General features: G+C 37.7%; 1 protein-coding gene across 2 annotated transcripts in view; it reads left to right on the top strand.

Moving 5' to 3' along the window:
* tspan15 (tetraspanin 15) overlaps positions 1-24,861 on the top strand; it is a 32,965-nt gene extending 8,104 nt beyond the window's left edge. Inside the window, exons 2-8 of one of the 2 annotated variants that reach the window (XM_040115820.1) lie at positions 711-896; positions 4,191-4,265; positions 8,007-8,102; positions 17,375-17,491; positions 21,237-21,287; positions 21,911-22,027; positions 24,170-24,861. In XM_040115820.1, coding sequence (XP_039971754.1) covers positions 711-896; positions 4,191-4,265; positions 8,007-8,102; positions 17,375-17,491; positions 21,237-21,287; positions 21,911-22,027; positions 24,170-24,337 — 810 coding nt within the window. In that variant the 3' untranslated portion in view covers positions 24,338-24,861. The remainder of the gene's footprint in view (positions 1-710; positions 897-4,190; positions 4,266-8,006; positions 8,103-17,374; positions 17,492-21,236; positions 21,288-21,910; positions 22,028-24,169) is intronic. The other variant, XM_040115902.1, reaches the window with a different exon arrangement.
* The last annotated feature ends 2,976 nt before the right edge of the window (positions 24,862-27,837 follow it).

The following is a 27,837-nucleotide window of genomic DNA, read 5'->3' as shown; positions in this document are numbered from 1 at the left end:
CTTCAAAAGTCTAAAGTCAGGCCTGAATTGATTATTGAATTATGTTGGAGTAATCGAGAGAGAGAAAAGGCTGTGTGTGTGTGTGTGTGTGTGTGTGTGTGTGTGTGTGTGTGTGTGTGTGTGTGTGTGTGTGTGTGTGTGTGTGTGTGTACACACTCCAGACATCACTGATTGTTCCCAGTAGATTCACTATATCCCAAAGTAAAGTGCTTCAGAGAACCTAATTAAAGAATCTGTCATTTACCATAACAAAACTGTAATATCTGTTACTGCAGTTCCACTCCAGTCTGGTGAAAATGCATATTATGATTAGACTCTAATTAGGCTGTGTGGGCTAACTGGCAGAAGTTTAATACTCTCAGGGCTGTAGAGATTCCTACAGACAGGCCAGTGCTTAGAGAGGTCAGTTTTTGATTTGTTAAAGTTGGTCCATGGAAGATTAAACAAGGTTTATACCTGTATCATGAAACCTGGTGACCCCATGACTTTCCTCTTCCAATGCTCCCTATATATACTTAATTTGTTGTAATTGGTCTAGCAGAGTAGAGACAATTATGAGGCTTTCTCCTCAGTTCACTACATGTTCTTGTAGTCATATTTAAAGCTGCTGAAACTGTATGAATTCAGAATTCCAAAAAATTGTGCCTTTTTCCCATTATGTTCAAGCTGATGACTAACCCATGCAATATTCTTCTACTTTGTTTTTCAAGTTAATAGGCGGATTCATCCTGGCCATTGGCATCTATGCTGAGGTGGAGAGACAACGCTACAAGACATTGGAGGGGGTTTTTTTGGCCCCAGCTATAATCCTGATCCTCCTGGGAATCGTCATGTTTATTGTTTCATTCATTGGAGTCTTGGCTTCACTGAGGGATAATCTAACTCTACTGAAAGTGGTGAGTGGCTTCCTCACAGCCAAGTACCACATCTTTTTTTTAAACAATAAAGTGGCTGCTAGGATTTACAGGAGTCTGTAAATGTTCTATTTTTTCTTTGTTTTTTATAGTGACACACTATAAGAACAATACTTTCACTGTCATTTCACTGTGTGCTTTATTGTCTTATGTATGAAGCTGCAGTGGTTATAAAACAATTCTTTAATTTTCACCTTTTATTTGTACCAATGAATCAGTTTTGAAAACTATAAAACCAGCAAAAAAATGTAAAGGTCCAAAGATAAACATACACTCACCGAGCACTTTATTAAGAACTCCTAACAATAGGGCCTCCGTTTGCTGCACATTCATGCTGTGAATTTCTCGTTCTACCACAACCCAAAGGCATTGTATTGGATTCAGATCTGGTGAATGTCAAGGCCACTGAAGTACACTGAAGTCATTGTCGAGTACATGAAACCAGTTGGAGACAACTTTCGCTTTGTGACACGGTGCATTATCACGCCGGAAGTAGAAATCAGAAGATGGTAAATTGTGGCCATAAATGAATGTACATGGTCAGCAACAACACTCAGATAGGCTGTGGCATTCGAACCATGACTGATTGGTGGAAAGGGATCCAAAGTGTGCCAAGAAAACATTCCCCACACCATTACACCTCCACCAGCCTGGACTGTTTACACAAGGCAGGTTGTGTCCATGGATTCATGCTGTGGATGCCAAACCCTGACGCTACCATCTGCATGCCTCAGCAGAAATAGAGATTCATCAGACCAGGTTACATTTTTCCAGTCTTCAACTGCCCAGTTTTGCTGAGCCTGTGCCCACTGCAGCCTCAGATTTCTGTTCTTGGCTGACAGGAATATAACCTGACGTGGTCCTTCTGATGTTGTAGCTCATCCACCTCAAGGTGCAACGTGTTGCTCATTCTGAGATACTTTTCTGCTCACCACACTTGTAAAGAGTGGTTATCTGAGTTACTGAAGCCTTTCTGTCAGCTTCTGTCCTCTGCCCTCTCTAAACAACTAGACGTTTCTGTCTGCAGAACTGCTGCTCACTGGATGATTGTTTTTTTTTTTCTGTTTTTTTTTCCCTCACTATTCTGATTAAATTCGAGAATCTGTTTGGTGTGAGAATCCCAGGAGATCAGCAGTTTCAGAAATACTCAAACCAGCCCGTCTGGCACCAACAATCATTCCACGGTCAAAGTCACTGAGATCACATTTATTCCTCCATTCTGATGTTTGATGTGAACATTAACTGAAGCTCCTGACCTGTGTCTGCATGATTTTATGCACTGCACTGCTGCCACAAAACACATCGGATAATTGCATACATAAGCAGGTGTACAGATGTTCCAAATAAAGAACTTGGTGGGTGTATAGTTGGAACATAACACAGTACCTATATAAAATTGTGTCTTCTAGTGACTTAAGAAGTGTTTTATTCGCCGGTTCTTCAGATATTGCTTAACTATAAAGCAATGTGTGAAAGTGTTGTTAAATGAGAAAAGATAATGTGAAGAGGAAGAATTTAAAGTTTGTATGAATTTAACAGATTCCTAGTGATTATTTCACAGTTGCAAACACAAATGTACTAATTGGGTCTTTTTTTTTTTATTGGCTTGTTTGCTAATAGCAGTAGCAGACAGGAAATAACAAGCTGTTTCATAGCATCACAATTATAATGAAACAGTAGTGTTTGTGAGTGAAGATACTGAAGAGAGTGAGAACGTCACATGACTGGGAATGAGATGTTTCACCTACGTATCATGTAGGTGACCACATCTATGAGGATTTGTGTTTAATCTGCAGCTTCTGAATAAAGGTTGGTCGTATAAACAGTAGATGGTGAATGGATAGAGAGATGCACAATGATATGAATTTGTCTATTTAGTTTGTACAGGTATAGAATAGTGTTTGCCATAAATTATATAGTCACTGCCCACAGCCATGCCACCAACATGGCCCACCCGGATCCACCGTTCAACTTTGCAGGATTTGGTTTCTCCGAGTGTTTACCTGAGATCTGCTATAATTTTATTTGTTTTTTTTGTTTTTTTTGATCGATCTCTATGAAGGAGTCTTATTAGTGTTTTGTTCGGCCTCTCCAACCATCTTTTCAACTTTTAATCTTTTTAACGCTATTCTTCTACTGATCGTTGGATTACAATTATCTTGCCGTTTTAAATTTCCCGTTTAATAAATCATGTGGTTTCAGAGTTACACTTGGACTGAAAACCAGCTATTATAATGGCTGTATGTGTTTGTGTACTGCAAACTCGCTTACTCACAGCTCAGGGATGATATACACCAGAACCAGGCCCAGGGTTCCAGTGTATAGCTTCACACCAAATCCAGCCAGAGCGTTTCAGTCCGCATTTGACCGTCTTCTCGGCTCATTTTAGCGTTGATTGACCATTGACATTTGCATTTACCGGTGAGTTTTTTAAGCTACAGTAGTTGGCTACTATCCATTAACTGTGGTTGGCCTGGCCATGTATCATTTGGAAAATGGTCAGCCAATCAGAGGAGAGGCTCAGAGCCTCTCTTCTGATGGGGTGACCAACACAGAACCCCCTGTTCTTGATAGAGAAGAAGTGTGCAAGAGGAGATGTAAAACTACTTTGAAATGGTTTTTGGCACTTAAAACCACAAATATACTGTATCTTCTTAGTGATATCAAAACTTCAAATAAAATACCAGAAAAGTGTAAAATATGGGACCTTTTTAAAGTACACTGCAAGAACCAGTTCAGCAGTTTACAGCAGCGGTTTACTTATGTGAACGTATGCTTCCCTTTTACGCTGAAACAAATGTGGCTATAAAAAGAGAAGGTGGGTGAGGAAATGAACACAGACAGCACTACACATACAGGACTAAATGACTGCAGTTGTTGCCAGATGCAGAAAAACAGACAACCCTAAACAAAGCAGATCCCAGGAGGAGGAATGTTAGAAAATTTAATATGTTTGTGAAACAAGTAGTTTTAAATATACAGCATAGTTAGAAAAGTAGGGTGCAGACATTGGTGCCTGAATTGCTGACTAGTCGCTGTCCTATTGAGAAAAGCCACTGTTGAAAGGACATGACACACACCATCACTGCGCCTCTGTGTGAGGATATGGTGCGCGTCCAAACTGTTAAGAGATATAGCTTAAAGGCGGAGGACTTATTGTATCAAAGCTGCTAATAGTTTATTGATAAGTTTAACTCCAAAAAAAAACAACATGATTGTAAAGATAAATATATAAGTATGTAATTGCTCTTCTCTTTCTTGTCTGTCTGATCCCAGTTCATGTACACCCTGTCGTTGTGTCTGATCCTGGAGCTGCTGGGAGGGATCCTGGCCCTGGTGTTCCGGAACCAGGTGAGCACCTGTGCAGTTAGAGCATCTGTCAGGGAAGTTTTAAGTCGAGTCAGTTTTATTTATACGACCTAATGTCACAAAATCACAGGTTTGCCTCAAGGGCCTTTACAATCTGTACAGCATACGGCACCCTCTCTGCTTCAGTTTGGATACAGAAAAAACTTCCCAAAAAAGGAGGGTTCTTTCTTCCAGGACGGTCAGGCATGCACTAGATTTGTATGTATAGAATAGACCAAAATAACAGGATTATCGGGATATATATGATATAATATCGGCATGACAATATCGAAAATGCAGCAGATGATAGATATATAAAGAGTATGGATCTTGGAGGGCATGGAGCAACTTCCCGGTGCTGACAAAACTGAGCCAAGCAACATCTTCTCCAAAATGTAGACCTGGAAACAGGACAGATTACCCATACTGTACCTGTTGTAGTGTGGGAATGTGATAACAACCAAAGCTTTATACATCAGTAAACTGACATTGGCCTGCTGTTGATCATCAGGAAATGACACAAACCACACACTGCGTGCAATGTGCAAGGTCTTACGAATGAATGAACCGTGAACAACTACATTACTTTACACTTAAAAATGGCATGATTTAGTGGGATAGAGTAAATTAAAGAAAATATTAATGTCATGATTCTCATTTTTCAAAAATTGACAGTCACCAAATGGCATATTGACAAATAATGAAGTAAACTTTGCGAGTAGTAATATATAACTTTCATTAAATGCAGACTTAACTGACACCACACTGAAACCTAATTTGCTCATATTTCTACTCAGGAAATGTATAGGGACAGTATAATCAGAATGAATCTGTTCAGAGAGGGAATAGGATTACCGTTTATGTGATATCAGTATGCGGATGGCACGTTCTGCTTCCTTGCTTACTACCTCGGTCTTCATTTTTTGATTTTTATTTCCCTCCCTGCAATAAAATCCAATAACGTTCCTGCACATACTAACACAGAATGATCGCTTGTTTTGATGCCGTCATGACTCGGCAAACAGCTTTTTCTAAAACCGGATGAGGAACAATACTTTGTGTTTAAAAAAAAAAAAAAAAAAAAAAAAGCAAAGACTTTAACATGACATGTAAAGACTGGACTTTATTAATTGTTTGGGTACTTTCATTTTCAGTAATTACCACATGAATATAGTAACCACTTTGGTTGTTCAGTGATGCACTGCCAGTGGATTATTTAAAATACAGTGTTTTCTCTACCTTGGAGATAACCAGCCCAGGAGTCTAGACCACCTCCCAGCAAATCCCCATCACACAAGTCATCGGTCATCAAAAACATCAAGACATTTTTCTGTGATTTTTATTTTTATTATTATTTTTTTTTCCATGATCATTTTTAAATGTTGAAAGGCTGCAGAAGGCAGCAGCTTGTTTCAGTTTAAGTGAACCTCCAACAGATCCTAAAAGTAATCAACACCTTTAACCATGCTGAGATTATTGGAAATCCACAATGTCCGCAGCTCAGGCTCAGGCACTGGATACTCACGGTATATACACGTATAGGAATCCAAAACCATACAAAAATTCAGCATATCATGGGTACATGTTAAGAAAACGACTTTAAAACATTTTTCTGTAAAGCAAATAAAGTCTTAACACTCCCACTTTTATTGATTTAGATGTAAACGGAAAAGAAAAAACAGTGTTATACTTCACAATTTTGAGCAACACTGTTTAAAAAAAAAAAAAAAAAAAAAAAAAAAATGAATGTCTGTCAGCACTCTGGAAAAATACTAACTATGCCTACTGTATGCTGATCCACGTTAGTGTTTTATGAAAAGGAGAATGTTCTATATAAATAAAACTTCCTTGTCTTTGCCTTTGGTGGCCAAACCATACTTAATGGCCATGCTAGTGTGAACCCAAACCAAAGCAGATTATCAGAATGGAATAAGGAAATAGTTTCTTGTCATAACTCTCTAACGCACAACTGCATGAAAGTGCTTTAAATTTACATCCAGGAAAGGATCTAATAGGAAAGCTGCTGCAGCCTTCATCCTGGTTGCTGCTCAACTTTTTATCAGACTTGTGCCTGTATCTGGAATTACTACAGTTTGCATTACAAACAAATCATCACTAACTCTTTCTTGTTGTGTCTTTGCATTTGTGTGATTTTTATAAGTCATTTATAGAGAGGTATTGAACATAAAAAAAACACTAGTGCAAAATGTCCTTTTGCATTTTTTTATGGTTTTATGTCCATATCATTTATATGAAGATCATGTTACAACTGATGATGCACGAGGCATTAAAGTGCCTCATGTCATTTCTGTCATGAAATTTACATTTATAAAGCATTTTGGGAACCAAAAAACATGTTCCAATTCATTGCAAAGATTAAACTTAGAAGATGAATTTGTTGGCTCATTAGACTTACTGTACACAGAAAAAAATCACACTTTTAGAATTGAGGTTTTCATGTAACAGACATTGGTGGAGGATTACCACTAATGTGGTCATATGCCCATGATTCATCAAGCCAGAGTGGTACGATACTGACAGTCCTCTTTTGAGATATTCATTTCATCAGTTGTCTTGATAAAATGCTCTCTCATTCATGAATATCATAATGTGGCTCTGTGGGGACAAGCTTGGGTATCTGGGTCTGTGTGTTATATTACACATAGTAATGGCCTGTCTTCGATTCGCTTTTTCAATAGTGTCACGCAGTGCATTTTAATGTGCATCTCTGACAAAAGAGAAGCTGAATTATCAACATCATGATTGTACATTTCAGGGTGTTAATGGCAGTTTTATTTAAAATATAATGAAGTTCCAGCTTCTCATATGTCATTTCTTTATTTTACTGTCGTCTCGTTTACATTGAGATTAAAATAATACAGCAGTGCATGAGAAATGTGCGCATTTTAATAAGATTTCAGTTTCCTTCCCGTATAAGTAGATTTTTCTAAAGATGGATTTTTTTTTTGGTATTTCCATGAACACCTTGCTAAAAATGATAATGGCGTGTGAGCTTATAGTGAGTTCTTTAGCAATGGTCCAGTGTCATCTGTCTCTGAGGGAAACGCCTCTAAGTCTATAAATCTGCTCATTGAAATGTGTTTAAAACATGGCTGCCCTGCCCCTATGGATTCACTGTGAAGACAATGTTCAGGGGAGGAAAAAAAATAATTTAAATGACAAGATCAGTCCCTTTTATTCTCTGACTTTCATGAGGGTAGCAGTCTCAATTCATTATTATCTTTGGTTAAAAGAGAGACAAGACGGAGAAATGACAGGCCTGAAAGAGGAAAAAGCCCAGAGTTTTGCTGACCTCTCTACTAAACTATAAATAAATCTAATGCATTAGAAACAAAGAGAGCAGCGGAGGGTAATTGGGGAAATAAATGCACAGTTCCCTCAATTAAATACATTCAATGAAAAGCTCTCAATGAGTGTACTTAGTGGAGTTCCAAGTTGCAAATATTTATTCTCAGTCTCTGGATAGATTAATACATTCACCTAATGTAACCCCTCTGCACCAGATTGTGACTGACAGATGTTTGCTTTCAAACTGTCATATTTTAATATTCCAGTTCAGCGGATCTGTCACCTTGACTAATCACAGCATTTCCTCTTCAGAGCTGCATGTCTGACACATGAATGGTAGATTAGCTGTGTCATTGGCAAAAAGAACGTGGCAACGTGACCCCCCTCCATCCCATTAACACACCTAAACTGTTTTGTTTATTTTCACCCTTTTAGACGGTGGAATTACTGAACAAAAATATCCGAAGGGGCATAGTGAACTACTATGATGACCTGGACTTCAAAAACATCATGGACTTTGTTCAGAAGAAGGTAAGGTTATGTCACTCCTTGTTTTCTTGCATTTGATGAGGAACATTTCTGTCAACAAAAGACATAATTGAAAGGTCTGTATTAGCTTTTCAAATATGTCAGGGTTGCAAACACAGTTGCGATACAGATAGTGTGATACCGTGTGTAGCATTGCAAGGTTGCTTCAAGATCTGTTTAGAGTAAAAGTACCACCAGTGAACTGATCACAGCAAGTCGTATCCAAAATAATGAGAGGACTGTGTTGAGCCATCACTGCGCACCTGCTCCCACAGTACATCATGCTGCCACACACAAAGCCTGAAGCAGAAGATCTAATTACCAGTGTGCTTTATCAGGCACAAGGGGTGTGTGCCTGCGCTAATTAACAGACAAGAAAAGACAAATCTTCCTTTGGGAGAATTTGAACAAACCAATAGAGTGACAAGCACATGTACCAGCGGAGTAGGATTGTGAGTTGATTAAATGATATTTTTTTGGATGCTTGAAGGCCCAAAAGTTGTTACTTAGCTGGTTGTGTCGCAGCTAATTTGGTGGATTAGCAAATGGAAGTTGAAGCCCCTGCCTCAGTCCTGATTCCTGATTTTTATTATAACAATGTATTAAATGACAACATGAAAACAATGTGACAATATGAAAGGTATCTCTCATAGTGATAAAACTGCAGAGACTTATCATCTCAATTTTGCAGCTCCCCTCGGCCTTGCGGAGCTTTATACTGAGTTTCAGTTCATTGCTTAGCTGTCTGTGCTACAGTGTTTTTGACCAAAGCAGGAAGCTGTTTTCATTGAAGAAGCTCTAAAAAAAAAAAAAGCCCACTGCACACTACCTGCTCAACACCAAACAGTAGACAGACAAAGTTAGCAACTAGCTGGTGAACATAGTGGCGCATTTAGCAGCTAAAGAGCCAGATATTTCCTTCAGTATTTGGTGAAGACCAAAAAAGAGCTAAAAGTAAGTGCATATTGGACTTAAATTCTCCAGGTTGCCAACCAAAATGACTCCATGATGAAAATGTTGAATATACACCTTTTTGCAAACAAGTTCTACATCAAATGTGATTTTTCTTTTTTTTTTTGTTTTTCTTTTTTTTTTTTTTTTTTTTGGGCAATAATGTGTTCACAGGTTGTTTTCACTGCCCCTGAGGGGCCAAAAATAAATTTATGGCAAGATTAAGACATTAATGATTGTCTTAAGAAACTCCGTCATCAGCGCCAATTTTTTCAGTGCTTCCAGGAATAGTTGTTGTTGCTGGAGAGAAATCAGAAAATAATGCTTGTGCAGTTTAAAGTTTAGGTCAAAATATGACTTCTCCATTTTTCTTTTGGAATGACTCCACAGCTTTTAATTTTCCCCTTTCCCCCATTATGATTCCAAACAAAAGAGGGCAACCTTGCTTTGGAAGCAGAATCTTTATATTTACCTATGATGTGCTGTTTGAAGATCTTAACTTGCTGGCACTGTGATCTACTTACTCTGATAACAACAAACAGTGCTTCAGTAATGGTAGAAAGGCATTTGGCAGCAGCGGTGTAAAGCTTCTTCTATATTTTTCTTATCATGGTGTAAGGCTGATGGTTGGCTCAAGTGTCCTGTAGTAGGAGAGATTAAAGTGTTTTCCCTGGAGGACTTGGTCAAAAGACAATCAGAAAACCTTAGTGCGGACTGAGGCCGTTTCCACACGTAAATGGGGTTTGTGGATTTATCTGTGTTTGTGATGACAATGGCCTATATTCAGCCTTGCTTGTGTGTTGATTAAAAAAAGTCTACGGTGACACATCTTTTCTCAGTAGTAAATAAAAGATGGAGAAAAAAAATCCCTATTTTGTGTGGGGGTTGGTGACTGCATGGAAACTTTAGGTGTGTTTGTGAGCGCAGTGTGTGTTGTGTGAGCAGTCAGATTGAACCTGCGCTTACAGTGTATTTTTTCCCCTGTTCTTTTTAAGAGGTAGATTATATCACCTCTCCAAGTTTTTTATTTTTATTTTTATTTTTATTTTTTTATTTCAATATGTTACTTGAATTTTAACACTGTTTTCCTGTCAGTTCTTGACATTCTGATATCCAGCCAGTGGAAAACCTTTCTAGCACAGGAAATTTCAGATCAGGAATGACAGCTGTAACTTGAGCAGGTCAGATGAGACTTCCCTGGAAAATACCAAGTTAAGTGTAAACTTAACAGGAAGTGTCTTATATAAAATAAAATAAATTAATAAAAAATATAATTTCAACTCATATCCTTCTTCATGATCCATCATATATCCTGCAAGATATTTCAGTGTTTGAATCAGACTTGTCACTGTCATGTGGTGTTTGGAAAAAGTTTGGTTTTAAATGTGTTCAGACAACACTTTATATGAATCAGTGTAGAGCTGAAATTATTTATTGATCAGCTGATTAACAGACTAACATTCGGCAGCTATTTTGGTAATTCAGTTCATCGGGGGGTTTTTTTTCATGTCTTTTTTTTTTTTTTTTTTTTAAATGTTGAACATTCTCTGGTTCCAGCTTTTCATTTGTAAGGATCTGTTGCATTTCTCTGTCTTAAGGGATAGTAAATTGGACTGTTTTGGACTGTTGGTTGGGCAAATGGAGACATTTGATGATGCAACTTTGAGCTTCAGAAACTTGTGATGGGTACTTTTCATAGTTATCAACTGATTAATTGAGAAAAAAATTGCCAAATTAATCGGTAATGAAAATAATCGTCAGTTGCAGCCGTAAACGAGCTTGTATGAAGCTAAATGAACCCTTTTAACCCAGTGTTTCTTGTGACAAAACCCACTGTAAGCGATTTGTTCCAGCTGTAAAAATGTGTAGCCCTAAATTGTATCAGGTTTGCAACAACCGGAAATGAGAAAAATCAAACCCTGGAGCTACAACACAAATCCATACATTAGTGATAAATCATATCATAACCTGTATTAAGTTCATTTACAGCTGACCTTTCTATCCACTGCACCTCAGTATTCTAACGGAAATTTGACAATGGCCTTTTTCCCCACACAATGACATTTCATAGTTAAACATAACACTAATCATAATATTGATTACTGCAATGTCTTATTGCACAAAGCTGCCATTTTTTCATTTCCGCTCATCAGATGAAACCCTAGCAACTCCAGGCACCTGTCCACACAACGCAGCTCAAATATTTAAGGCCATTTTTTAATCACAATTTACATTGGAGTCACAGCTATCGGTGTTCTCACAGCTGCTGCTGCAGAATATTGTGGTTTATATCAAGACTTCTTACAGCACTGCAAACAACAAAGCCGATCAGTCATGTGGGCACTGACTTAATTTCCCCAGTGCTGAGCCGTCGTTTGACACAAAAGTGATCGATCGTGCATATTTATAAGTTCATTTTGGATTCATCACAGGCGGCATTGTTGGCAGTTTGGCAAAGCAAGTCAAGGCGATATTGTTTTCATAGCACATTTTGAACTATGCTATTTAAATTTTAATATTTGAATTCAATGTCCTTTTATACAGCAATACGTTTTGTGTTTGTGTGGGTGTATGAAAGAATAATGTATATACAAGAAAATGCAATAACAACAAAAGAGAAAGGTATAACAAAACCATCCAAATACATTAGTAAACCTTATGTACACATAAACATATACACACACAGTAACTACTCCAAGCTATGTGTAAGTTGAGAATTTTAGGTTTACTTTTGAACATAGACACACTTGTGATAGAGCTTACATTATCAGATAATTTGTTCTTCTTTTTTGAACAGGACCACAGTAACTCACCACATCTGGATCTTAGGCAGTTACAAAACCACTGCATGATGTTCTGAGAGATTTAAGTCAAGTCAAGTCAGTTTTATTTATATAACCCAATATCACAAATTACAAATTTGCCTCAAGGGGCCTCACAATCTGTACAGCATACAGCACTCAGACGTGTGCTGGAGAGCCAAATTATTGAATGCTTTATGTGCTGATAGAAATCAGACATTGGAGACATGTGGACATCTTTTATTGAAAAACTTAACACTTGATCAAGGCAGGGAAAGTCACAGTCTGTAAAGAGATCTTAATAATATCAATGCATTGATTAAAAAAGAAAGACAAGCTGAAACAGTGTAGTTGGGATGGACCTGAGGGTCTTCAGATCTGTAAACTAACAACCTTTATTAAAAGAAATGTAATGTAATCTTTACAATGTTAGTAGATAACTACTTAATAAGTTTGGGTTTATGTGATATTCATAATTTTTTTCTGACTAAAGTGCCTTAAAAACCAGATAAAACGATACACAAGCTATGGCTTTGCTTTGCTTTGGCTTTCTGGTAACAGTTATACAAACATTGTGCCACTGTGGCTCCTAAAATAATGAGTATGAGTATTAAACATGAATTGATGGAATCATGTAACAATAGGGGAAAACTGACAATAAACAAAACAATGAAATGAAGAGAATCAAAGTATGGTGTTATCAAAGTTATTTAAAATGCATAGGTCAATGCTGTCCTCTCTGAAGAACCAATCAGTAACTCCACCTGTCTATTATTGACACCTGGCTTCATCTATTAGACCTGGAGAAGCCCTGATTGATCAGTTTGGTCTACAGACTGTGTCTATCCATCAGATAGGAGGCTGGCTTAACATTAATAGGAACAGTCCATTATTCCATGGAGCAATAGATTGGTAGCAAGACTGATTTTTCATAGTGCATCGCTAACACGTGCAGCTCTAAGCAGATGCTACATATACGCTAACCAGTCTTCATACTAGATGGGAACACTAGATGTAGGGGAGATTATTTTATGACATTTAAGCATTTATTGCAGTAAAAATACAAATGCTGTATCTGTTGAGCTGCATTGGTCTACCTATCATGCCAGTGTTAAGTGCAACATTTTGGTATTTGCACCATGATAGGAAAAAGTATGTGCTGAAATCCACCTAGACTGTTTTTGTAGGTGTCTAAAAACCTTCTGAAGACATTGTCTTTTAAAATGGGACCAAACAAACCTGTAAAGTGTGATTGCTCATCCATACAACATCTAGACGTGCTCAGAAAAATATCTCTATACATTTTAAGAGCTGGAATACACAGTTCTGGTAAGCACACCTAAGTAAAAAATTAGTATACTATTCCATATCTAAATTATACTAGTTTGCATGTAAGTATACTTACATGCACACAAGTATACTAATAATATAACCACACTTATTAAGTATACTAGTAAGTATGTAAAGTGTGTTAAATGTTTAATTGTGTATATTTCCCTATATGTGAGTATACATTGTATTATTTATTATTCATATTATTTATTAATAGTTTTTTATTTTTAACTTGGGCATACCACTGTAATAATCAGAGAAATTAGAGGATTTACATAAAAAAAATCATCTATACAAGTATCATTCAGGGATGTAGTCCACCAGCAGATGTTTAACTAGTTAAAATTGCACTACATGCATCTGTCCATGTCCAACATACATGGGACATTGTCAGTATTTTGACATCACAAATGCTCAGACCGGTAACGTGATGTGCACCATCCTGAAGTATTACATATTATTGAGACAACCCAGTCAAAGCACAATGTAAAAGGCACTGAAGGTGGAATGAGAAACACAATTCTCCTGCTGGGTTTGAAAGAAATATGGAAAAATTTAGCTGTTTTTTTTTTTTATTATCAGTGCAAGCCAGCCTCGGGGGTCAAGTCCTTCCTCTACTACGGTTCAGATGGATGGACACCAATTACAGCAGCAGCTTACTTTTAAATGTTGGTTGTGGCTCTAGCACTGGGATAGAAAGATAGACAGATAAAAACTAGGTAGGTATTTAGGTAGGAAGGTAGGTATTTGCATATCAAGTATTTGTAGGGTTGAGACCCTTTTGTTTTCTGATGTTTTATTAACCCTTTGCCTCTTCTTCTACTGCCTTTCGAATTACTCTAAGATAGCACAAGATAGAGACATGACATTTGGCAGGATGATGACCAATAGGTTAATACTCCCCAAATAAAACAACCCCACTTGGCCTGATGAGAGTATAATTAAAGGTACACATGCAGGCGTCTGCGCAATGATCGCATGGAGGCGACTGCAAATGACAGAAACATACTTTAGGTTTAAGAATCAAAAGCCTAATAATACATTTCCAATATAGGACCTAGAGTTGTCTTAAAACGAATATTGGCATGGCATGTGAAATAATATACACATAATAAGTTGAAGCTCACAAAGGTTGAAACTATATCCATAAAACTTTTATGGAACCCAAGCTCGAATGCAAATTTTACATTTCATGCAAATCCATTAGTGTTGGGCTTATTATAGACTTATTTGAATGTTGAAGCAGTTGCAGCACAGTTAATAACTTTCGCAGCAGACAAGTTTGTGCATGTAAAGCATTGTTTACTGAAAACAGGAGGACAATAGTTTGGTGCAGACTTCATCAGGGGTTGATTCCTGAAAAGAAGACTGGACTCTGTAACAGGTCAGCACCAAAACCTTGCCAGCTTGGTCATCATTACTTTTAATTTGGAAGGGATCAACGACCACTAATACAAAATACGCCCTGTGTCCAAATGTTGTAGTCTTCAGTCCTCCAGAGGTGTTCTAATAACGTTTTGGTGCCACTATAAACAATTTGAGGTGGAAGGAAAGTTAATGAGACTGCAAGTATAGCAAAACTATTCAAAAAACATCTTTAAATCTTTAGCATATAATCATGCATGTCACAAGGTTTTTTCATGGGTGCTGTGTAATAATGAAGGCAGGGAGCACAGGATGGACTGATTTGCATGTCTTGAAGCCCACACTGTGAGCAGTCAGCTCAGCTGGCCAGTTAGGCACCCAGCTAGTTACTTAGTCAGCCAGTCTGCCAGTGTCATCAGTCTGTTAGGAAGCTGGCTACAAAAGGGACAGATGTGAGTGACTCTGAGGATTTTCTCTCGGTAACTGACATCCGAAGAATATTTGCCATCCAACAATGATGAAGATGATATAAAACAACAGAAAAAGAAAAAGAAAATGGTAAAGGAGAGGTTCATCTGTGACACCAGCATAGCAGTCTTCGTTTCAGGAGCTAAGAGAAACACAATTAGATTTGGACAGTGCCATTGGTGTTGACAGGTGTTTTGAGACATAGGTGCTTCAGTTTGCAAAAACCCCTGAACTGCACTTGACATCGATCAGCTGTACAGCTGCACCTACTAACCTGGTAACTCAGTGTGAACTTGTAATGTTTTTTTGGATTCATGCCTAGCAGTTGCAGACATGAATCACATCATAATTGCTTTGCCTTCCTGTGACCCTTGTTTGGGTCCTGACCCATTGCTGGCATTCTGTGGTGTCACGCCAGCGAGACGAAGGAGTAACTTCCTGGCACACTGGCGTCATGTCAGCTTACTGATCGCACTGTCTGACAAAGAGCAGCCTCATTTTTATTCATTAATTCAGCTTCTCGCTTTATCTCTTGTCTCATCCTACTCTTATTGTCTCTCTTGGTGTCTGACTTTTCATCCCATTTCTCCTCTTTTTCTGTTTTACTGCCTTTCTGACTCACTTTCTCCTTCCCTATAAAATATTTGTCTCAGTAAATGAAAGCACAACTAATAGAGTTTCTCTTGTGTTTTTCTGAGTGTTTACTCTCCGCGGTGGCTGTGCAGTTGCTATCTGCCCATTGAAAGTATAAATCAAATAGAAATTGCTGATTACATATTACTGAGATGTTAGATGGTTGATGTGATTTGTTTGCTTTGAGTGCTATCATTTGAGGCAGTACATTTTCTCTTTTATTCAAATACTGAAAAAGCATTTGGTCTCAAGGGGTTGACACATCCATCCTATTAACAGTCTTTTCTCACAGTGCATATTTTTGCCTTGTCAAACACAGGTATAACTAACATCTGTAACAGCTGCATGCCATTAATGTTATTTTTTACACCTGTGCTTTTACTTCCATGAGAAGTCAATGTCCACAGTGACAAATGTCTGGGGAAAATGCTCTGTTGTTTGCGTCAGATTGTATTGTTTTTATTTTTGTGGTAATTGAATTAAAATTGACATCGGCATGGTTGCTGGGCGGAGCGGTTGTTGACAGGCTGTTTGTCTAACCAGCCTTCAAACAATGTGACACAAACACCCAATTAAACCTAATAATGAAGTTGTTAGACACAGTGTTTTAGTCAATGTGACTCAGATGTTCTCAGCCAAAAGCAATAATCTTTCTATAGACAACTTATCAAACTTCATTTATTGTCCCTATGTAATAACACTATTTTGTTTTCTCAAGTGTTTGTCAGTAATGGCTGAAATAGAGGGCAATTTAAAAAAAAAAAGGTTGGTATCCCACTATTTTGTACCTGTGAACCAACAACAGGAGGCTGGCAGGTACCAATTTGTTGTTTGGGGCTACAAGTGGGGCTGAAAAACTTCAGTCTGTGAGGCTGCTGCTTGATGCTGGCTGAGTGTGTAGGATGGGTAAGAGAGACTACTTGTTGGAAAAAAGATGAAAATTTGAATTTTAGTGTTAGAGCTTTTAGGTTAAAAACAGTATTTTTTTTACCTTTAGAGATATGAGGGAAGGAGGGGGACAAAATACTGGGTACAACTTACAAATTAATTCAATTTTACCACTAAACTATGGATTTAAAAACTGAACAATACACAAAAATAAAGTTCATTGCAGGGTTGCTGTACTGGATTAGGCTATATTTTCAGTTGTTAAATGTTTTCCTTACTGTCTAATTTAAGTGGAACTATATTATAATAACACGATTATATTGATTATATATCATTTACAAATTTCTGTTGTCCAAATTAATGATTCAGAGCAAATTAATTAATTGTAATTAAAAAAATGATGTTTGTGATTGATTTGCCATATCGAGATATACAGTATATTGATATCAGAAAAAACGTTATAATATTGTATATTGTAATATAATATTGTGTTATATTGTAATATCATAAAATTTATTTCAACCATGTTGCCCAGCCTCATCACCACTTGGCACAGATTTTGGTAAAGTAAGAGAGAGACAAACAGGCACTTATGGTTCATTTCATTGCAAAATACTGGCATTACGTGAGCACAGCAGGAATAATGTTTACAAAGTTGTTTACTTACTTTTTCTCTCCCCTCTCTCTCATTCCTACCTACCATCTCTCTATCTCCCATCTACCTTATACATCTTCTTCCATCTCGTTCTTTATCTTTATTTTTTCTTTCACCTTCTTTCTCCTTCCATTTTCTGCCGTTCTCCGTCTCTCCTCTGCCACTTTACTCATCTCTGGCAGTTTAAGTGTTGTGGAGGTCAAGAGTATAAAGACTGGGCGGTCAACATGTACCACAACTGCTCTGCACCTGGTCCATTGGCCTGCGGTGTCCCATATACCTGCTGCAGTACTACAAAGGTAGGTGTCACTGTCGCTTTTACTATTAGTATTACCACAACACTAACTGCTAGAATGTCAGATGTTGCTGTTACACAGTAGCACGTACTGGCTGTCTGCTATGGGTTTCATGTTGTAGGTGACATTACCGCCATTTCTGCCACTCTTGGCACTTCTACTGCTAAACTACTACTAACGCGTCGCAGTGCAGCATCCATGACTATTACCTGTTCCATTACAGCATGGGTTCAACTATTATTACTAAGTCAGTTCTACTTCTACTGCTGGTATTATACTGTCATATAAGTGCTAATATTTGCGTTACATGCCAGTTTGTGGTATATTATATGAAGTTTTATTATTTATTAGTTTTAGTATTTGAAATACTTTTCAAATAAAATGTATTCTGGTTATCACAATACAGCACTGACCTAAAAAACAACGCATGAACAAGGCGCCATCATGAGCTCAAATATCTTAAAAGTTTACAGGTACACATAAGGTCCAGACTGTGCTTTTTGCATTTCACTTAACATTTAAGAGGAAGTGCCCCAATCTCACACATTTAAGTCTATTAAAGGGTGTTGGGGTATACTACTGCACATGTGAAAAAAGCCATATAAAGCTTTTTCTGGCGCCAGAGGGAGAAGCACGAAACCTGATAAATGACCTCAAGTGATGTAACCTGAGTCCACGTCGTCTGTAGCCCGCTCCTCACCTCTGATTGAGGCTAGGGGATCAAGACTACATCAGCCGCTACTAGCATAACACACCTCCATCTTCGACAAAACTGTCAGTGGTCAGGTTGTATTGTGGGTAATGTAGGCGCCAGGTTTTGTAAAGGAAGAAGAATGTGAGGAATAAAAGAGACTATATCTCTGCTTCTGCTGCACTGATATTTTTTAACTGTTCATGCCAGTTCATGAGTCCAATGTTATAGGAGTGCAAAGCTACATCGGTGCAGTACTCTTTTAAAAAATAAGTTTAACATGCAGTTTTCATGTATGTGAAATGCTGGAATCATCAGAATTACCTTTGGTTAGGAATGCTCTTAATGACTGAATGAGTGCTGTTTCAATCCCTGCCAATTATACCTGCCAATCACCCAAAGTCAATGAAGAAAGGCACTTTGTGTGTGTTAAGTAGTTTTGAAGTTCAATGTTAGATAATAGCATCTGTAACATTACCTAAAGTGCTTAGATAAAGTAAACATTAAATCATTCCTGGCTCTATTTATTTGTTACAGATCTGTGAAGCCCTGCAACCTCGGTTTAGTTTGTATGTCATTATAATAATAGTTGTAATAGTGTTGGGGAACATTTTAAATGCATCTCACCATCCAGACACACTCACAGGCAATTTTCTCCCACACAAAACATAACGTGCTCCCTTTAATTTATACACCTACACTCTCCCGGAGTTTATAAAGAGAGAACAAAAGAGAGAACAACAACTTTTGTGACAACAGTTGAATGAACAAACTCACACTTCCTCGTAGCTGAACCCATGGAAATTAAACCACCAGTCCAGACCCATCCTGTGTTGTCAATATTAAATTCAGTTACACACAATTACTTAAAATTTTCCATTATTGTGAGTCAGTTGTGATAACAAGGTTAACTAGAGTGGTACTCAGAACACCGCATACTTCAGCCAAGGCGAAAAAAGTCCTATTTGGCAATGTAAAGGAATGTGATTTTAAAAAATTTCCGGGATCCGCTCCTTTAACCAGATCCACACCAAAAATGAATGGGTTCTTCCCTGGCCCATGCCTCATCCCTCCACCAAATTTGGTGTAAATTGGTTCAGTACTTTTTGCTTAATCCTGCTGACAAATAAACAAACAAACTAACCAACAAACAGACACGGGTGAAAACATAACCTCCTTGGCGGAAGAATTAAAGTGACAAAAATGGCAAGCACTTATTTTCTATTAACCGACAGCATGTGACGTCTATCTTGTTTGCCTTTTTTCAGTGGTTGTAATTTATTTTTCGTTCCACTGTTTTAGTATCCTATTTTCTGTATTAATGTTGCAGTAGCAGCTAACTTCTGTAAAGTGTAGAGGAAACATTCAGTTTAAGCAGCCTAAGGGCAGACTATGTAATATTTTTACCATCACAGTGTCAATATGGAACAGTGATGAACCAATAATTAATTCTCAGCATGGTTTCTTGTTTTTCATTGTATTCGGCTTCCCATATTTGTCAGCAACTATTAAAATAGCCAGAGCCACTACCACCAGGGGTTGTCATCTCTTTACATAAATGTGTAAAGGAAAAATTCTCTTATCAAGATAGCATGGTTCACAGATTGTATTGCTCAAAGAATAAGTTCAGTTGGGTCTTGACTTACAGTAGGTGACGGATCAGAAAAACTGGCAAAATACACAACCCTGTGTGCCAGAGACAACACATAGTAGGCAACGGAAGCTCTCAGTAGCAGCACATATGTCTTGGTGTACCTGAAGATATTTTTTTATAGTTACTCATACTTTAGAAGTAGAAAGTAACAGGTGCCAATTGGTCACAGACACATAATCCATGGGAATATATCACAAAATATAACAAATCAGAATATTTAATTGGAAAAACTGGAATTACACATAATTTTGCCATTTCCTATACGGACAGTAAAATGCATTTGCACTCCACCCGTCAAAATGTTGTGCATTGGTACGAATTTAAAATCAACGTAGATAATTTGTGTAATAATTCAGATAAAATGTCATCTAAATTGTGCTTAACATCTCATATGATTTCGTCCATATTTAGATACATATCATGTTTTTATTTAGGTTCACTTCCATGCATTGTGCGTTATCAATGACCCAACAGTCCATGAGTATTAGCTCAGGTGACTCGTTAAAGTCAAGCAACAGTCGCTCAAAAGTTCAGTTGTGTACGTTATAATCTTTGTAGTTATGCTTGTAATTGCAAGCCTGCGTTTTCATATTAACATGCGGCACTGATCACCTCCACTTGATCGAGAACAGCGCTTCTTTTTAGACAGAGGACTGGCAAGTTTTCCCACCTGTTTCATTGAAATAAACGGGTCAAAATCTCCTGCTATGTGTCAAGCTCATAACTGTCACTGATTCTTGCTTTTCGCCCTTTTACTGTTTTATTTTCCTCTTCTTCTCTTTGTATGGAATCATGATATATCATAGAAGACTGTATTGCAGCCAATCACTCAGCAGAATCATGGGGAAAATATGGTGACAGTGTGGTAAGAGAGTTATCCTCACATTCCTTCATCCAGTCACATCAGTTAAATGGTAATGCTTAAAAAATCTCCAAAGTAAAGTAATTGAAACTCGTATAATGACTTAAAAAGGGTGAGCTCTGCTTCCCTCTTCTTCCTGTACCAGACAGTCACGAGAGATTAGCAGTTTATCTCATCTTAAATGAATATATGAATATATTTCAATATTTGAAAATAGAAAAGGCTTGCTCACATGCTCAGATACACGCTACAGTTTTTTCACTCTCTCTCTCTCTCTATCTCACACACACACACACACACACACACACACACACACACACACAGTGTGTTTCTGTGTGTGCGCCTCTTTGACAGTCTAGCTGTGCTTTTTGTACAGTTTCCACCTCTAAAGATACATTTTGGCTGAAGGCTCGGCTTCTTCTGTCTGCTGTTGACTCCTCTTGATAATGGAAGCTGTTCGGAGGCTACTGTCTGTATCCCCCTTGGTTTTTATTTCTAACTCTTAAATTTGTCTCTCTGTCTCTGGTTCTCTCTCTTCTAGCCTAATGAAGTGGTCAACACTTTGTGTGGCTACAAGGTGCTGGAAAAAGAGGTAAGACTATGAAGAATGGCTTACATGACTGAATTTTAAAAAAAAAAAAAAAAAAAAAAAAAGACATGTCTCTTTACCCGCCTTAGAAGTGCAGCTCCTCACTTTAAATGTCAGTTTAAAATTGTAAAATATTTTTGCCTGCTTTAAAAACCAGAGCATAATGATTTAACCTGGCGTTTATAAAACATCTGACAGTTACTTTGTATTCGGGTAGTGTGATGAGTAGTGTGCTGCTTCTCTGGCTGTTTCTGTTTCTGGAGGGCAGGCTAGCTGAGCAAAGCCTGCCCCCCAGTTTGACCACTGAATAGGCCTCCCGGGTCCAAGATGTTGCTAGGACCTTCAGGGATTTTCACCTTCAAGTAAACATGAAAGTCGTCATTTCAAAATGTAATATTTTTAGTTACAGTTCACATAGGGAACATTATAGAATTTGAAAATGTAAGGAAAAACCCAAACCTCACAAATAACTTGATACATTATCCCTCATATCTGAGGTACTTTCAGAGTTTGATAACTCACTACACAGGTAAAATAATGGATTGTTGTGGTTTTTTTCAGGTGGTGGCTGTAAGTATTATTGAACTGTGAGAACCGATTGACAACAAGTGGTTTGTTTCTCATAGCGTTTGGACTTGATCGAAATCATTCATATCAGAGGCTGCACTGACGCTTTCTTCATCTGGCTAATGGACAACTATAAGATTATGGCTGGACTGCTGTTAGGGATCCTATTCCCTCAGGTAAACACACTCTCAGACACACACACACACACACACACACACACACACACACACACACACACACACACACACATTGGTTGTTTCTCTTTAGGCAGTATAGTATTCATGATGCTCAGTGCAATTTGTTCCTTATATATGTGAAAGGAAAGGTGGTCTGGTGATGTTCTGACCAGACTTTATTATGTAATTTGGTGGAAGATGAAGCCAATTTCATGATTTATTGTTTGTTTCTGATGATTTCTTCTTGATGGATGATTATTAAAAAAAAAACTTGAGCTCTGTTTTAGGAAGGGAACCTTTTTTGTATGTGTGTGTATTGATCTCATTATTGCACAGCATTTGATAAGGAAATCTAACTTGTATAATATTTTAACTGAACTTTTTGTGATACTCAAAGGTTAGTAGTGTTGTGTCGTTTGTCATCTTCACAGAAATACAATATTTGCTAAAACTCTCACCACTGGCAGAGACTTAACGAGTCAGTTTCAGTATGTTTGTGAAGATCAGAGTAAAACGTTCATCCATAGCTCAACAGCCTGTCTAATGCAAGCAAATCCGATTACTAAGCGGGGGGGAAAATTGAAATTGCTTTACCTCAGGTACATCTGACAACTACGCAGCATTATCAGTAACAAAATAAGCAGTGCAATTTTCACAAAATGCTTTGCCTGCTGGTCCGTTTTATTAAGGTTTCAGATAAAACAAGCAAAATTCTTGATACATCAACCTATTAACAAAAATGATCTTATGTTAAAATCATACATCTGAGCTTAAAATTACATTTTAACCACAAGATTTTTGAAATCGTCTGACTTTGATGTTTTTCTAGCATTAAAAACAACATTATCTAGAAGATAGTGTGACACTTTTAAACCTACTATAAATCTGCCATTTCCCTCTATATAATTTTTTTTTTTTTTCTTTAGCAGCTCAGTTAGAGGACGTAGTCTTGACAGACACAGAAGCTGTTTTTTATCACATTGTCGTTTCTGTCGTCACACGTCTCATTTTATCTCACATGATACATTAAAATCCAGACACACACACACACACACACAGACATACACTGGCGGCTATCAATGTATGAATGTAGATGGTGCTGGACTTTAATAAGCATGACAGGCTTTAGTGAACAGAAGCTGTCAGTCAGTCTTCCAGTCCAGACAGGAGATGTAATGCTTCTCATTTCCTAATTTCATTTCTCCCCACTCCTCAGTCTGCGGCTGACACAAAACCCAGATCTGGTCCGCCATCATAAAGGACATCTCAGTTCCTTTATTTCTGTTCAGAGGTGGGAGCATACGTAGGGCCATCCTTCACAGAAGTCTTTCGCTAGACTGACACACCACTTTTATTAGAAATCTAATCGGACTGATCTGATACTTCATCTCCGCAGTTTGATATCAGGACAAGAAACAGATTCAACTCTGGTGCTAAATCATCACTAAGTCTTGTGTTTTTTCTTTTTTTTTTCCTGTGTTCTGACTAACCATTTAGTTAAAAGTATTGGATCTGTGGTAAATGTAGGTTTGATTAATAAAGAAAGCATAAAGCATAAATTTCAATCAAGGTCAATTCTGAGACATTCACATCTTAACCAGGATTATCACATAATCAGTTTTATCAGTAAATGCAGATGCAAATAATTAATTAGTTAATAAATAAAGCAACTGTCTAAGAAGCGACTGTGGTTTGATGGATCTTTTCACAATATAAATACGAAATACAGGTTTTAAATGAATGTGCAGATGCAGAGATGTTGCACATTCACTTTTGGAGGACATCACTACACCGCTGCCCTGGCAGTAGTAACTGCTTGCTTTTATTATCATTTGGGCAGTACCTCACATTATGTGTATGTGAGAATACGAACACTTGCAGGGTGGCAGGTGATCCAGCTGCGCCGTTGTGATCAGAAACTGACTCACCTCAGATGACAGTTCATAGGAAAGGCAGATTTCTCTGAAATCATGCTTCCGCGTTCCTCGTATCTCTTCCTTGCATCTTTCCCTCGCATCCTATGTGGAAGGACTAAGACGTCAGGGTGAGACGCAAGTGTGGGAAACAAAGAGACATTTGGTGACCTCCCTTCCTTTCTCTCTCTCTCTCTCTCTCTCTCTCTCTCTCTCTCTCTCTCTCTAGTTCTTTGGTGTGATAGTCAGCTGGCTGTATATCACTCGTGTTGAAGACGCCATCAGTGAATACGGTCACTACACGGACGGGCTACTGGAATCATACGCACAGGAAAGAGGAGCCAAGAGGCAGGGTCGCATGGCCAAATGGTTTAAGTGTATGCCAGAGATCAACTAAAGGAGACAACCATGCACAGTTTCTTAAATCACTCCAGTTGATCCAGATACTGCTGCAGTCAATGTGGGAGTCTGCCTTTGCAGGTTCACTACAAGCTGACTCCACTGTGGAGAAAAAATGTTTTTTGTTTTTGTTTTTAATTGGGGAAAAATGAATTGTTCAGCAACCAGATTATTTTGAAGGCTGATATTCAAGTGTTCTTTTTCAGTTTTACTGTAAACTTACTGTATGTATCCAAGAAAGTAAATACTTATTAATTACTGTGTTAACGTACAGTGTACTAATGCATGAGTGGTAAATAAGAGCAGATTTCGATATGTGCCTCTGCATTGTGCCTCAGACAGTCTCAGGGATAAACACAAAAACCAACACAACCACTTTTGGTTCCTGTGTTATAATATGACATGAAATGAGTCAGTTCGGTTACGTCACACAGACGCAATCTACAGCACTGATGTACTTTTATACCTGTGTTCATTGTTTGTTTTCTACTACCAATTAAACCATTACTTGACTCCTCAATACAACTACTGGTCCTATCATACAAGCGCTACTGTTGCCAAAAAACCTGCAGGGCTAAATACTGTACGACACCATTTTTTTTTTGCCATCTGAAAGCAGTACGTGTTTGTCTTAGCTGTATATAGAACTGGACATACTCTGAGGTTTTAGACTAAAAAAGACTTATTTTGAATATAAGCCTGTAGAATAAGAATTTATACCCTGCATATCCCCTTATGACCACAAGTGCTCACTCAACCTTCATGATGTGTCCAGCAGAAGAGGTGTTGTCTGTAATGCTCATTGTAGACATTTTCTTAATTTCTTTATCAGAGCTTTAACTTTGACTCCCCATTTGAACTCAAGTCCAGATGAGAAAATGCAAAGCATTATCCACTGTGAGTTGATTTTAAAAATGAATGCTAATGCAGGGGCTCTGCCATATCAAGAGGATAGCTCAGGTTTATTGTTAAGTATAGCAACCCAGTCCCCTAGAAGTTACATTTATGTACTACTAATGTGCATCCTTTGAGACACATAATGACACCTGTATTAGGTTTTTTTATTATTTTCATTAGCATGAGGAAATTATTTTAAGGAACCAATCTGCTACATCGAAAAATGTTGACACAGGACATGCTTCAGGATACACAACCTTGTGACTTGAAACACAAGATAAGTATTTCATGTTTTTCTTTATTAACATTTAACCGAATCCACGATTTTCCCCCAACTTTAACTAAAGTGGTTTTGTTGCCTAAATCTGAACACTCACAGGATTTAGGATTCAAAACCCCAGTCTACGGTGTCAAAGTCCTGCACTTTATACACCATCTATCCACCCTGACCTCCTCCCCACAACATGTTACTTGTCTTACTACACTTGAAATAAAAGTTGCACTGAACATAATCCAGGTAGCTATTACGTTGGTCTCAAAATACATTTGGAAAAATGAATTAGATGTGTAATTTCTAGGGCAAAGAGTTGTATGTACACATTCAAATAGGCTTGCCAAGATGTAGAGTAGATAAAATTGCCTTAGAACTTCTTACAATGTATAATCCAGTGTGGTTGTAAGTTTGGAGATACACACTTGCCGTAAGTGAATAATGTGAAGTTAATATGCTATTGAACTTTGTTTGGTTTGATGTGAAGTTGGAAATTGCGACCAAACACCTAATCTTTCTTGAAGCTGAAGTTGTGTCTTCGTGTGGCTGCACACTACTGCACTGCTACTTCTTAATGATACATTTAATACTGTACTTACACCACTGCTATAAAAACATGTTTGCATCATATCGTTATTCTTATTGGCATATTTGCCATTTCAGGGCCAAATATCTAATAATCCAGTTTGAATTAATTGGTCGATGCAGCTCATGCTCAGCTGGCTGCAGAAAAGAGCTAATTCACAAAAAAGAGTAGGCTTGATTTTAAATTTACTAGCATGTAACAGCGATCCTTTATGTTTGGCCTTGATTAGAAAAGGGGGTTTTGAGGTGTCAACTTGGTCCCTGTTTGACTGTAACTTGTGAAGCCCTTAGCTGGTTGGTTGAAGGTAAACATTACTCAGTTGGTTAAGGTTTTTTTTATTTATTTGTGCTAAAGTTACCAACGGCTTCCTACAGTGAGGCTGCATTCACACAGAGTTAGATTTTCAGGCTTTTTGACACATCTCTATTGTCGTCGATAAACACGAAACAAGTCTGAATCATACAGAACAGACGAAAGTTCATCGCTGGTCAAACAGCAGTAAGAGGAAAAGGTCTGAGTTTTATGTTTTGTGACAATTCATTTGGAAGAAAAGGCTTTTTTTTTTTTTTTGTTCACACAGTAGTTTCCACTCAGGTCACCTCATTTGTTTTCTTCATTGAGCCAGACACACGTGATGGTTTTGAGTTAAAAGGACCGCCTTGACTAATTAACAAGACAGCACACACATTTACCAGCCTCACTTTTCAGTCCAGGTTATCAAGGGAATTGGCATCAAGAAATTTTTTCAGCATGTTTTTTTCTTAAACAAAAAATGTATTGACCCAGCTTTGATAGAAAAATAACTATTATTTCCATTCTATACTCTCTTGTTATTTTTTTCTGAATCCTAAGCATCCTCCATAATAATTACAACCAAAGAAGGTCCATACTTATTATCTTTAATGTGGACCACATGGAAGATGTTTTCTGAATGTTTCAGTGGTTGTAATAATGATCTTTATGTAACTATCATGACTACAGTCTACTACCACAGTACCTACACATCACAGTTAAAGTGCCAGTGTTGTCTCCTTAAAGGAATAAGATGATACATAGATGTATATCCAAAGTTCAAGGGGTAGCTCAAGTTCACTGGAAATGCTATCATCTGTCTGTAAAAGTTAGTAGCATTGTCTTTTCACTGAGTTGCACAAAAGTACACTTATTAAAAGACGTATCTTGTCAAAAAGTTTTGCCTATTTGAGCATGGAAAATAAAATGAATTATTGCTGTTTGATGAGTTGTGTTGTTTATCCTTGAGCAGGCTGTAGCACTGAATAGATCTTCCTGCAAAGGAGTATTTGAAGGTCCGGGGGCTGTTACATTCTTGATGGCTGGTATCACACTGTGTGTTTTCGAGGGCAGGCTCCACCCTGAGCCACAAGTAGAGGCTAAGTTTTTTTTTTTTTATGCTAAAGTTTGCAAATTAAGTACGTGAAAGGTCTAACTATGAATAAAGTTTAGAGGAAAAAATAGCAAAGACCCTGTCAGAGGACATATTAAGGTTACTTCTGCTAATATCTTTTAAACAAAGCAAATTAGCTGAAAGAGAAAGTAGTGAAGTTGAAATTCCAGTGTTACAAATGGTCGCTGTTGCTTGGATGTGAAACTTTGATTGAACGTGTTACATACAGAGAACTACATAAGTAGTCATCATTACTATTGTATAGCACAGGATAGTCCTACTGTAACTGTACTGTAGCTCCTTTATATCTTTTTAGTTTACATTTAGTTACATTTAACC

Source organism: Xiphias gladius, chromosome 1 (assembly GCF_016859285.1).
Source record: "Xiphias gladius isolate SHS-SW01 ecotype Sanya breed wild chromosome 1, ASM1685928v1, whole genome shotgun sequence".
In the NCBI taxonomy this organism is placed as follows: domain Eukaryota; kingdom Metazoa; phylum Chordata; class Actinopteri; order Istiophoriformes; family Xiphiidae; genus Xiphias; species Xiphias gladius.
The sequence above is the reverse complement of the archived record's forward strand: the minus strand, read 5'-3'. Positions and strand labels throughout refer to the sequence as shown.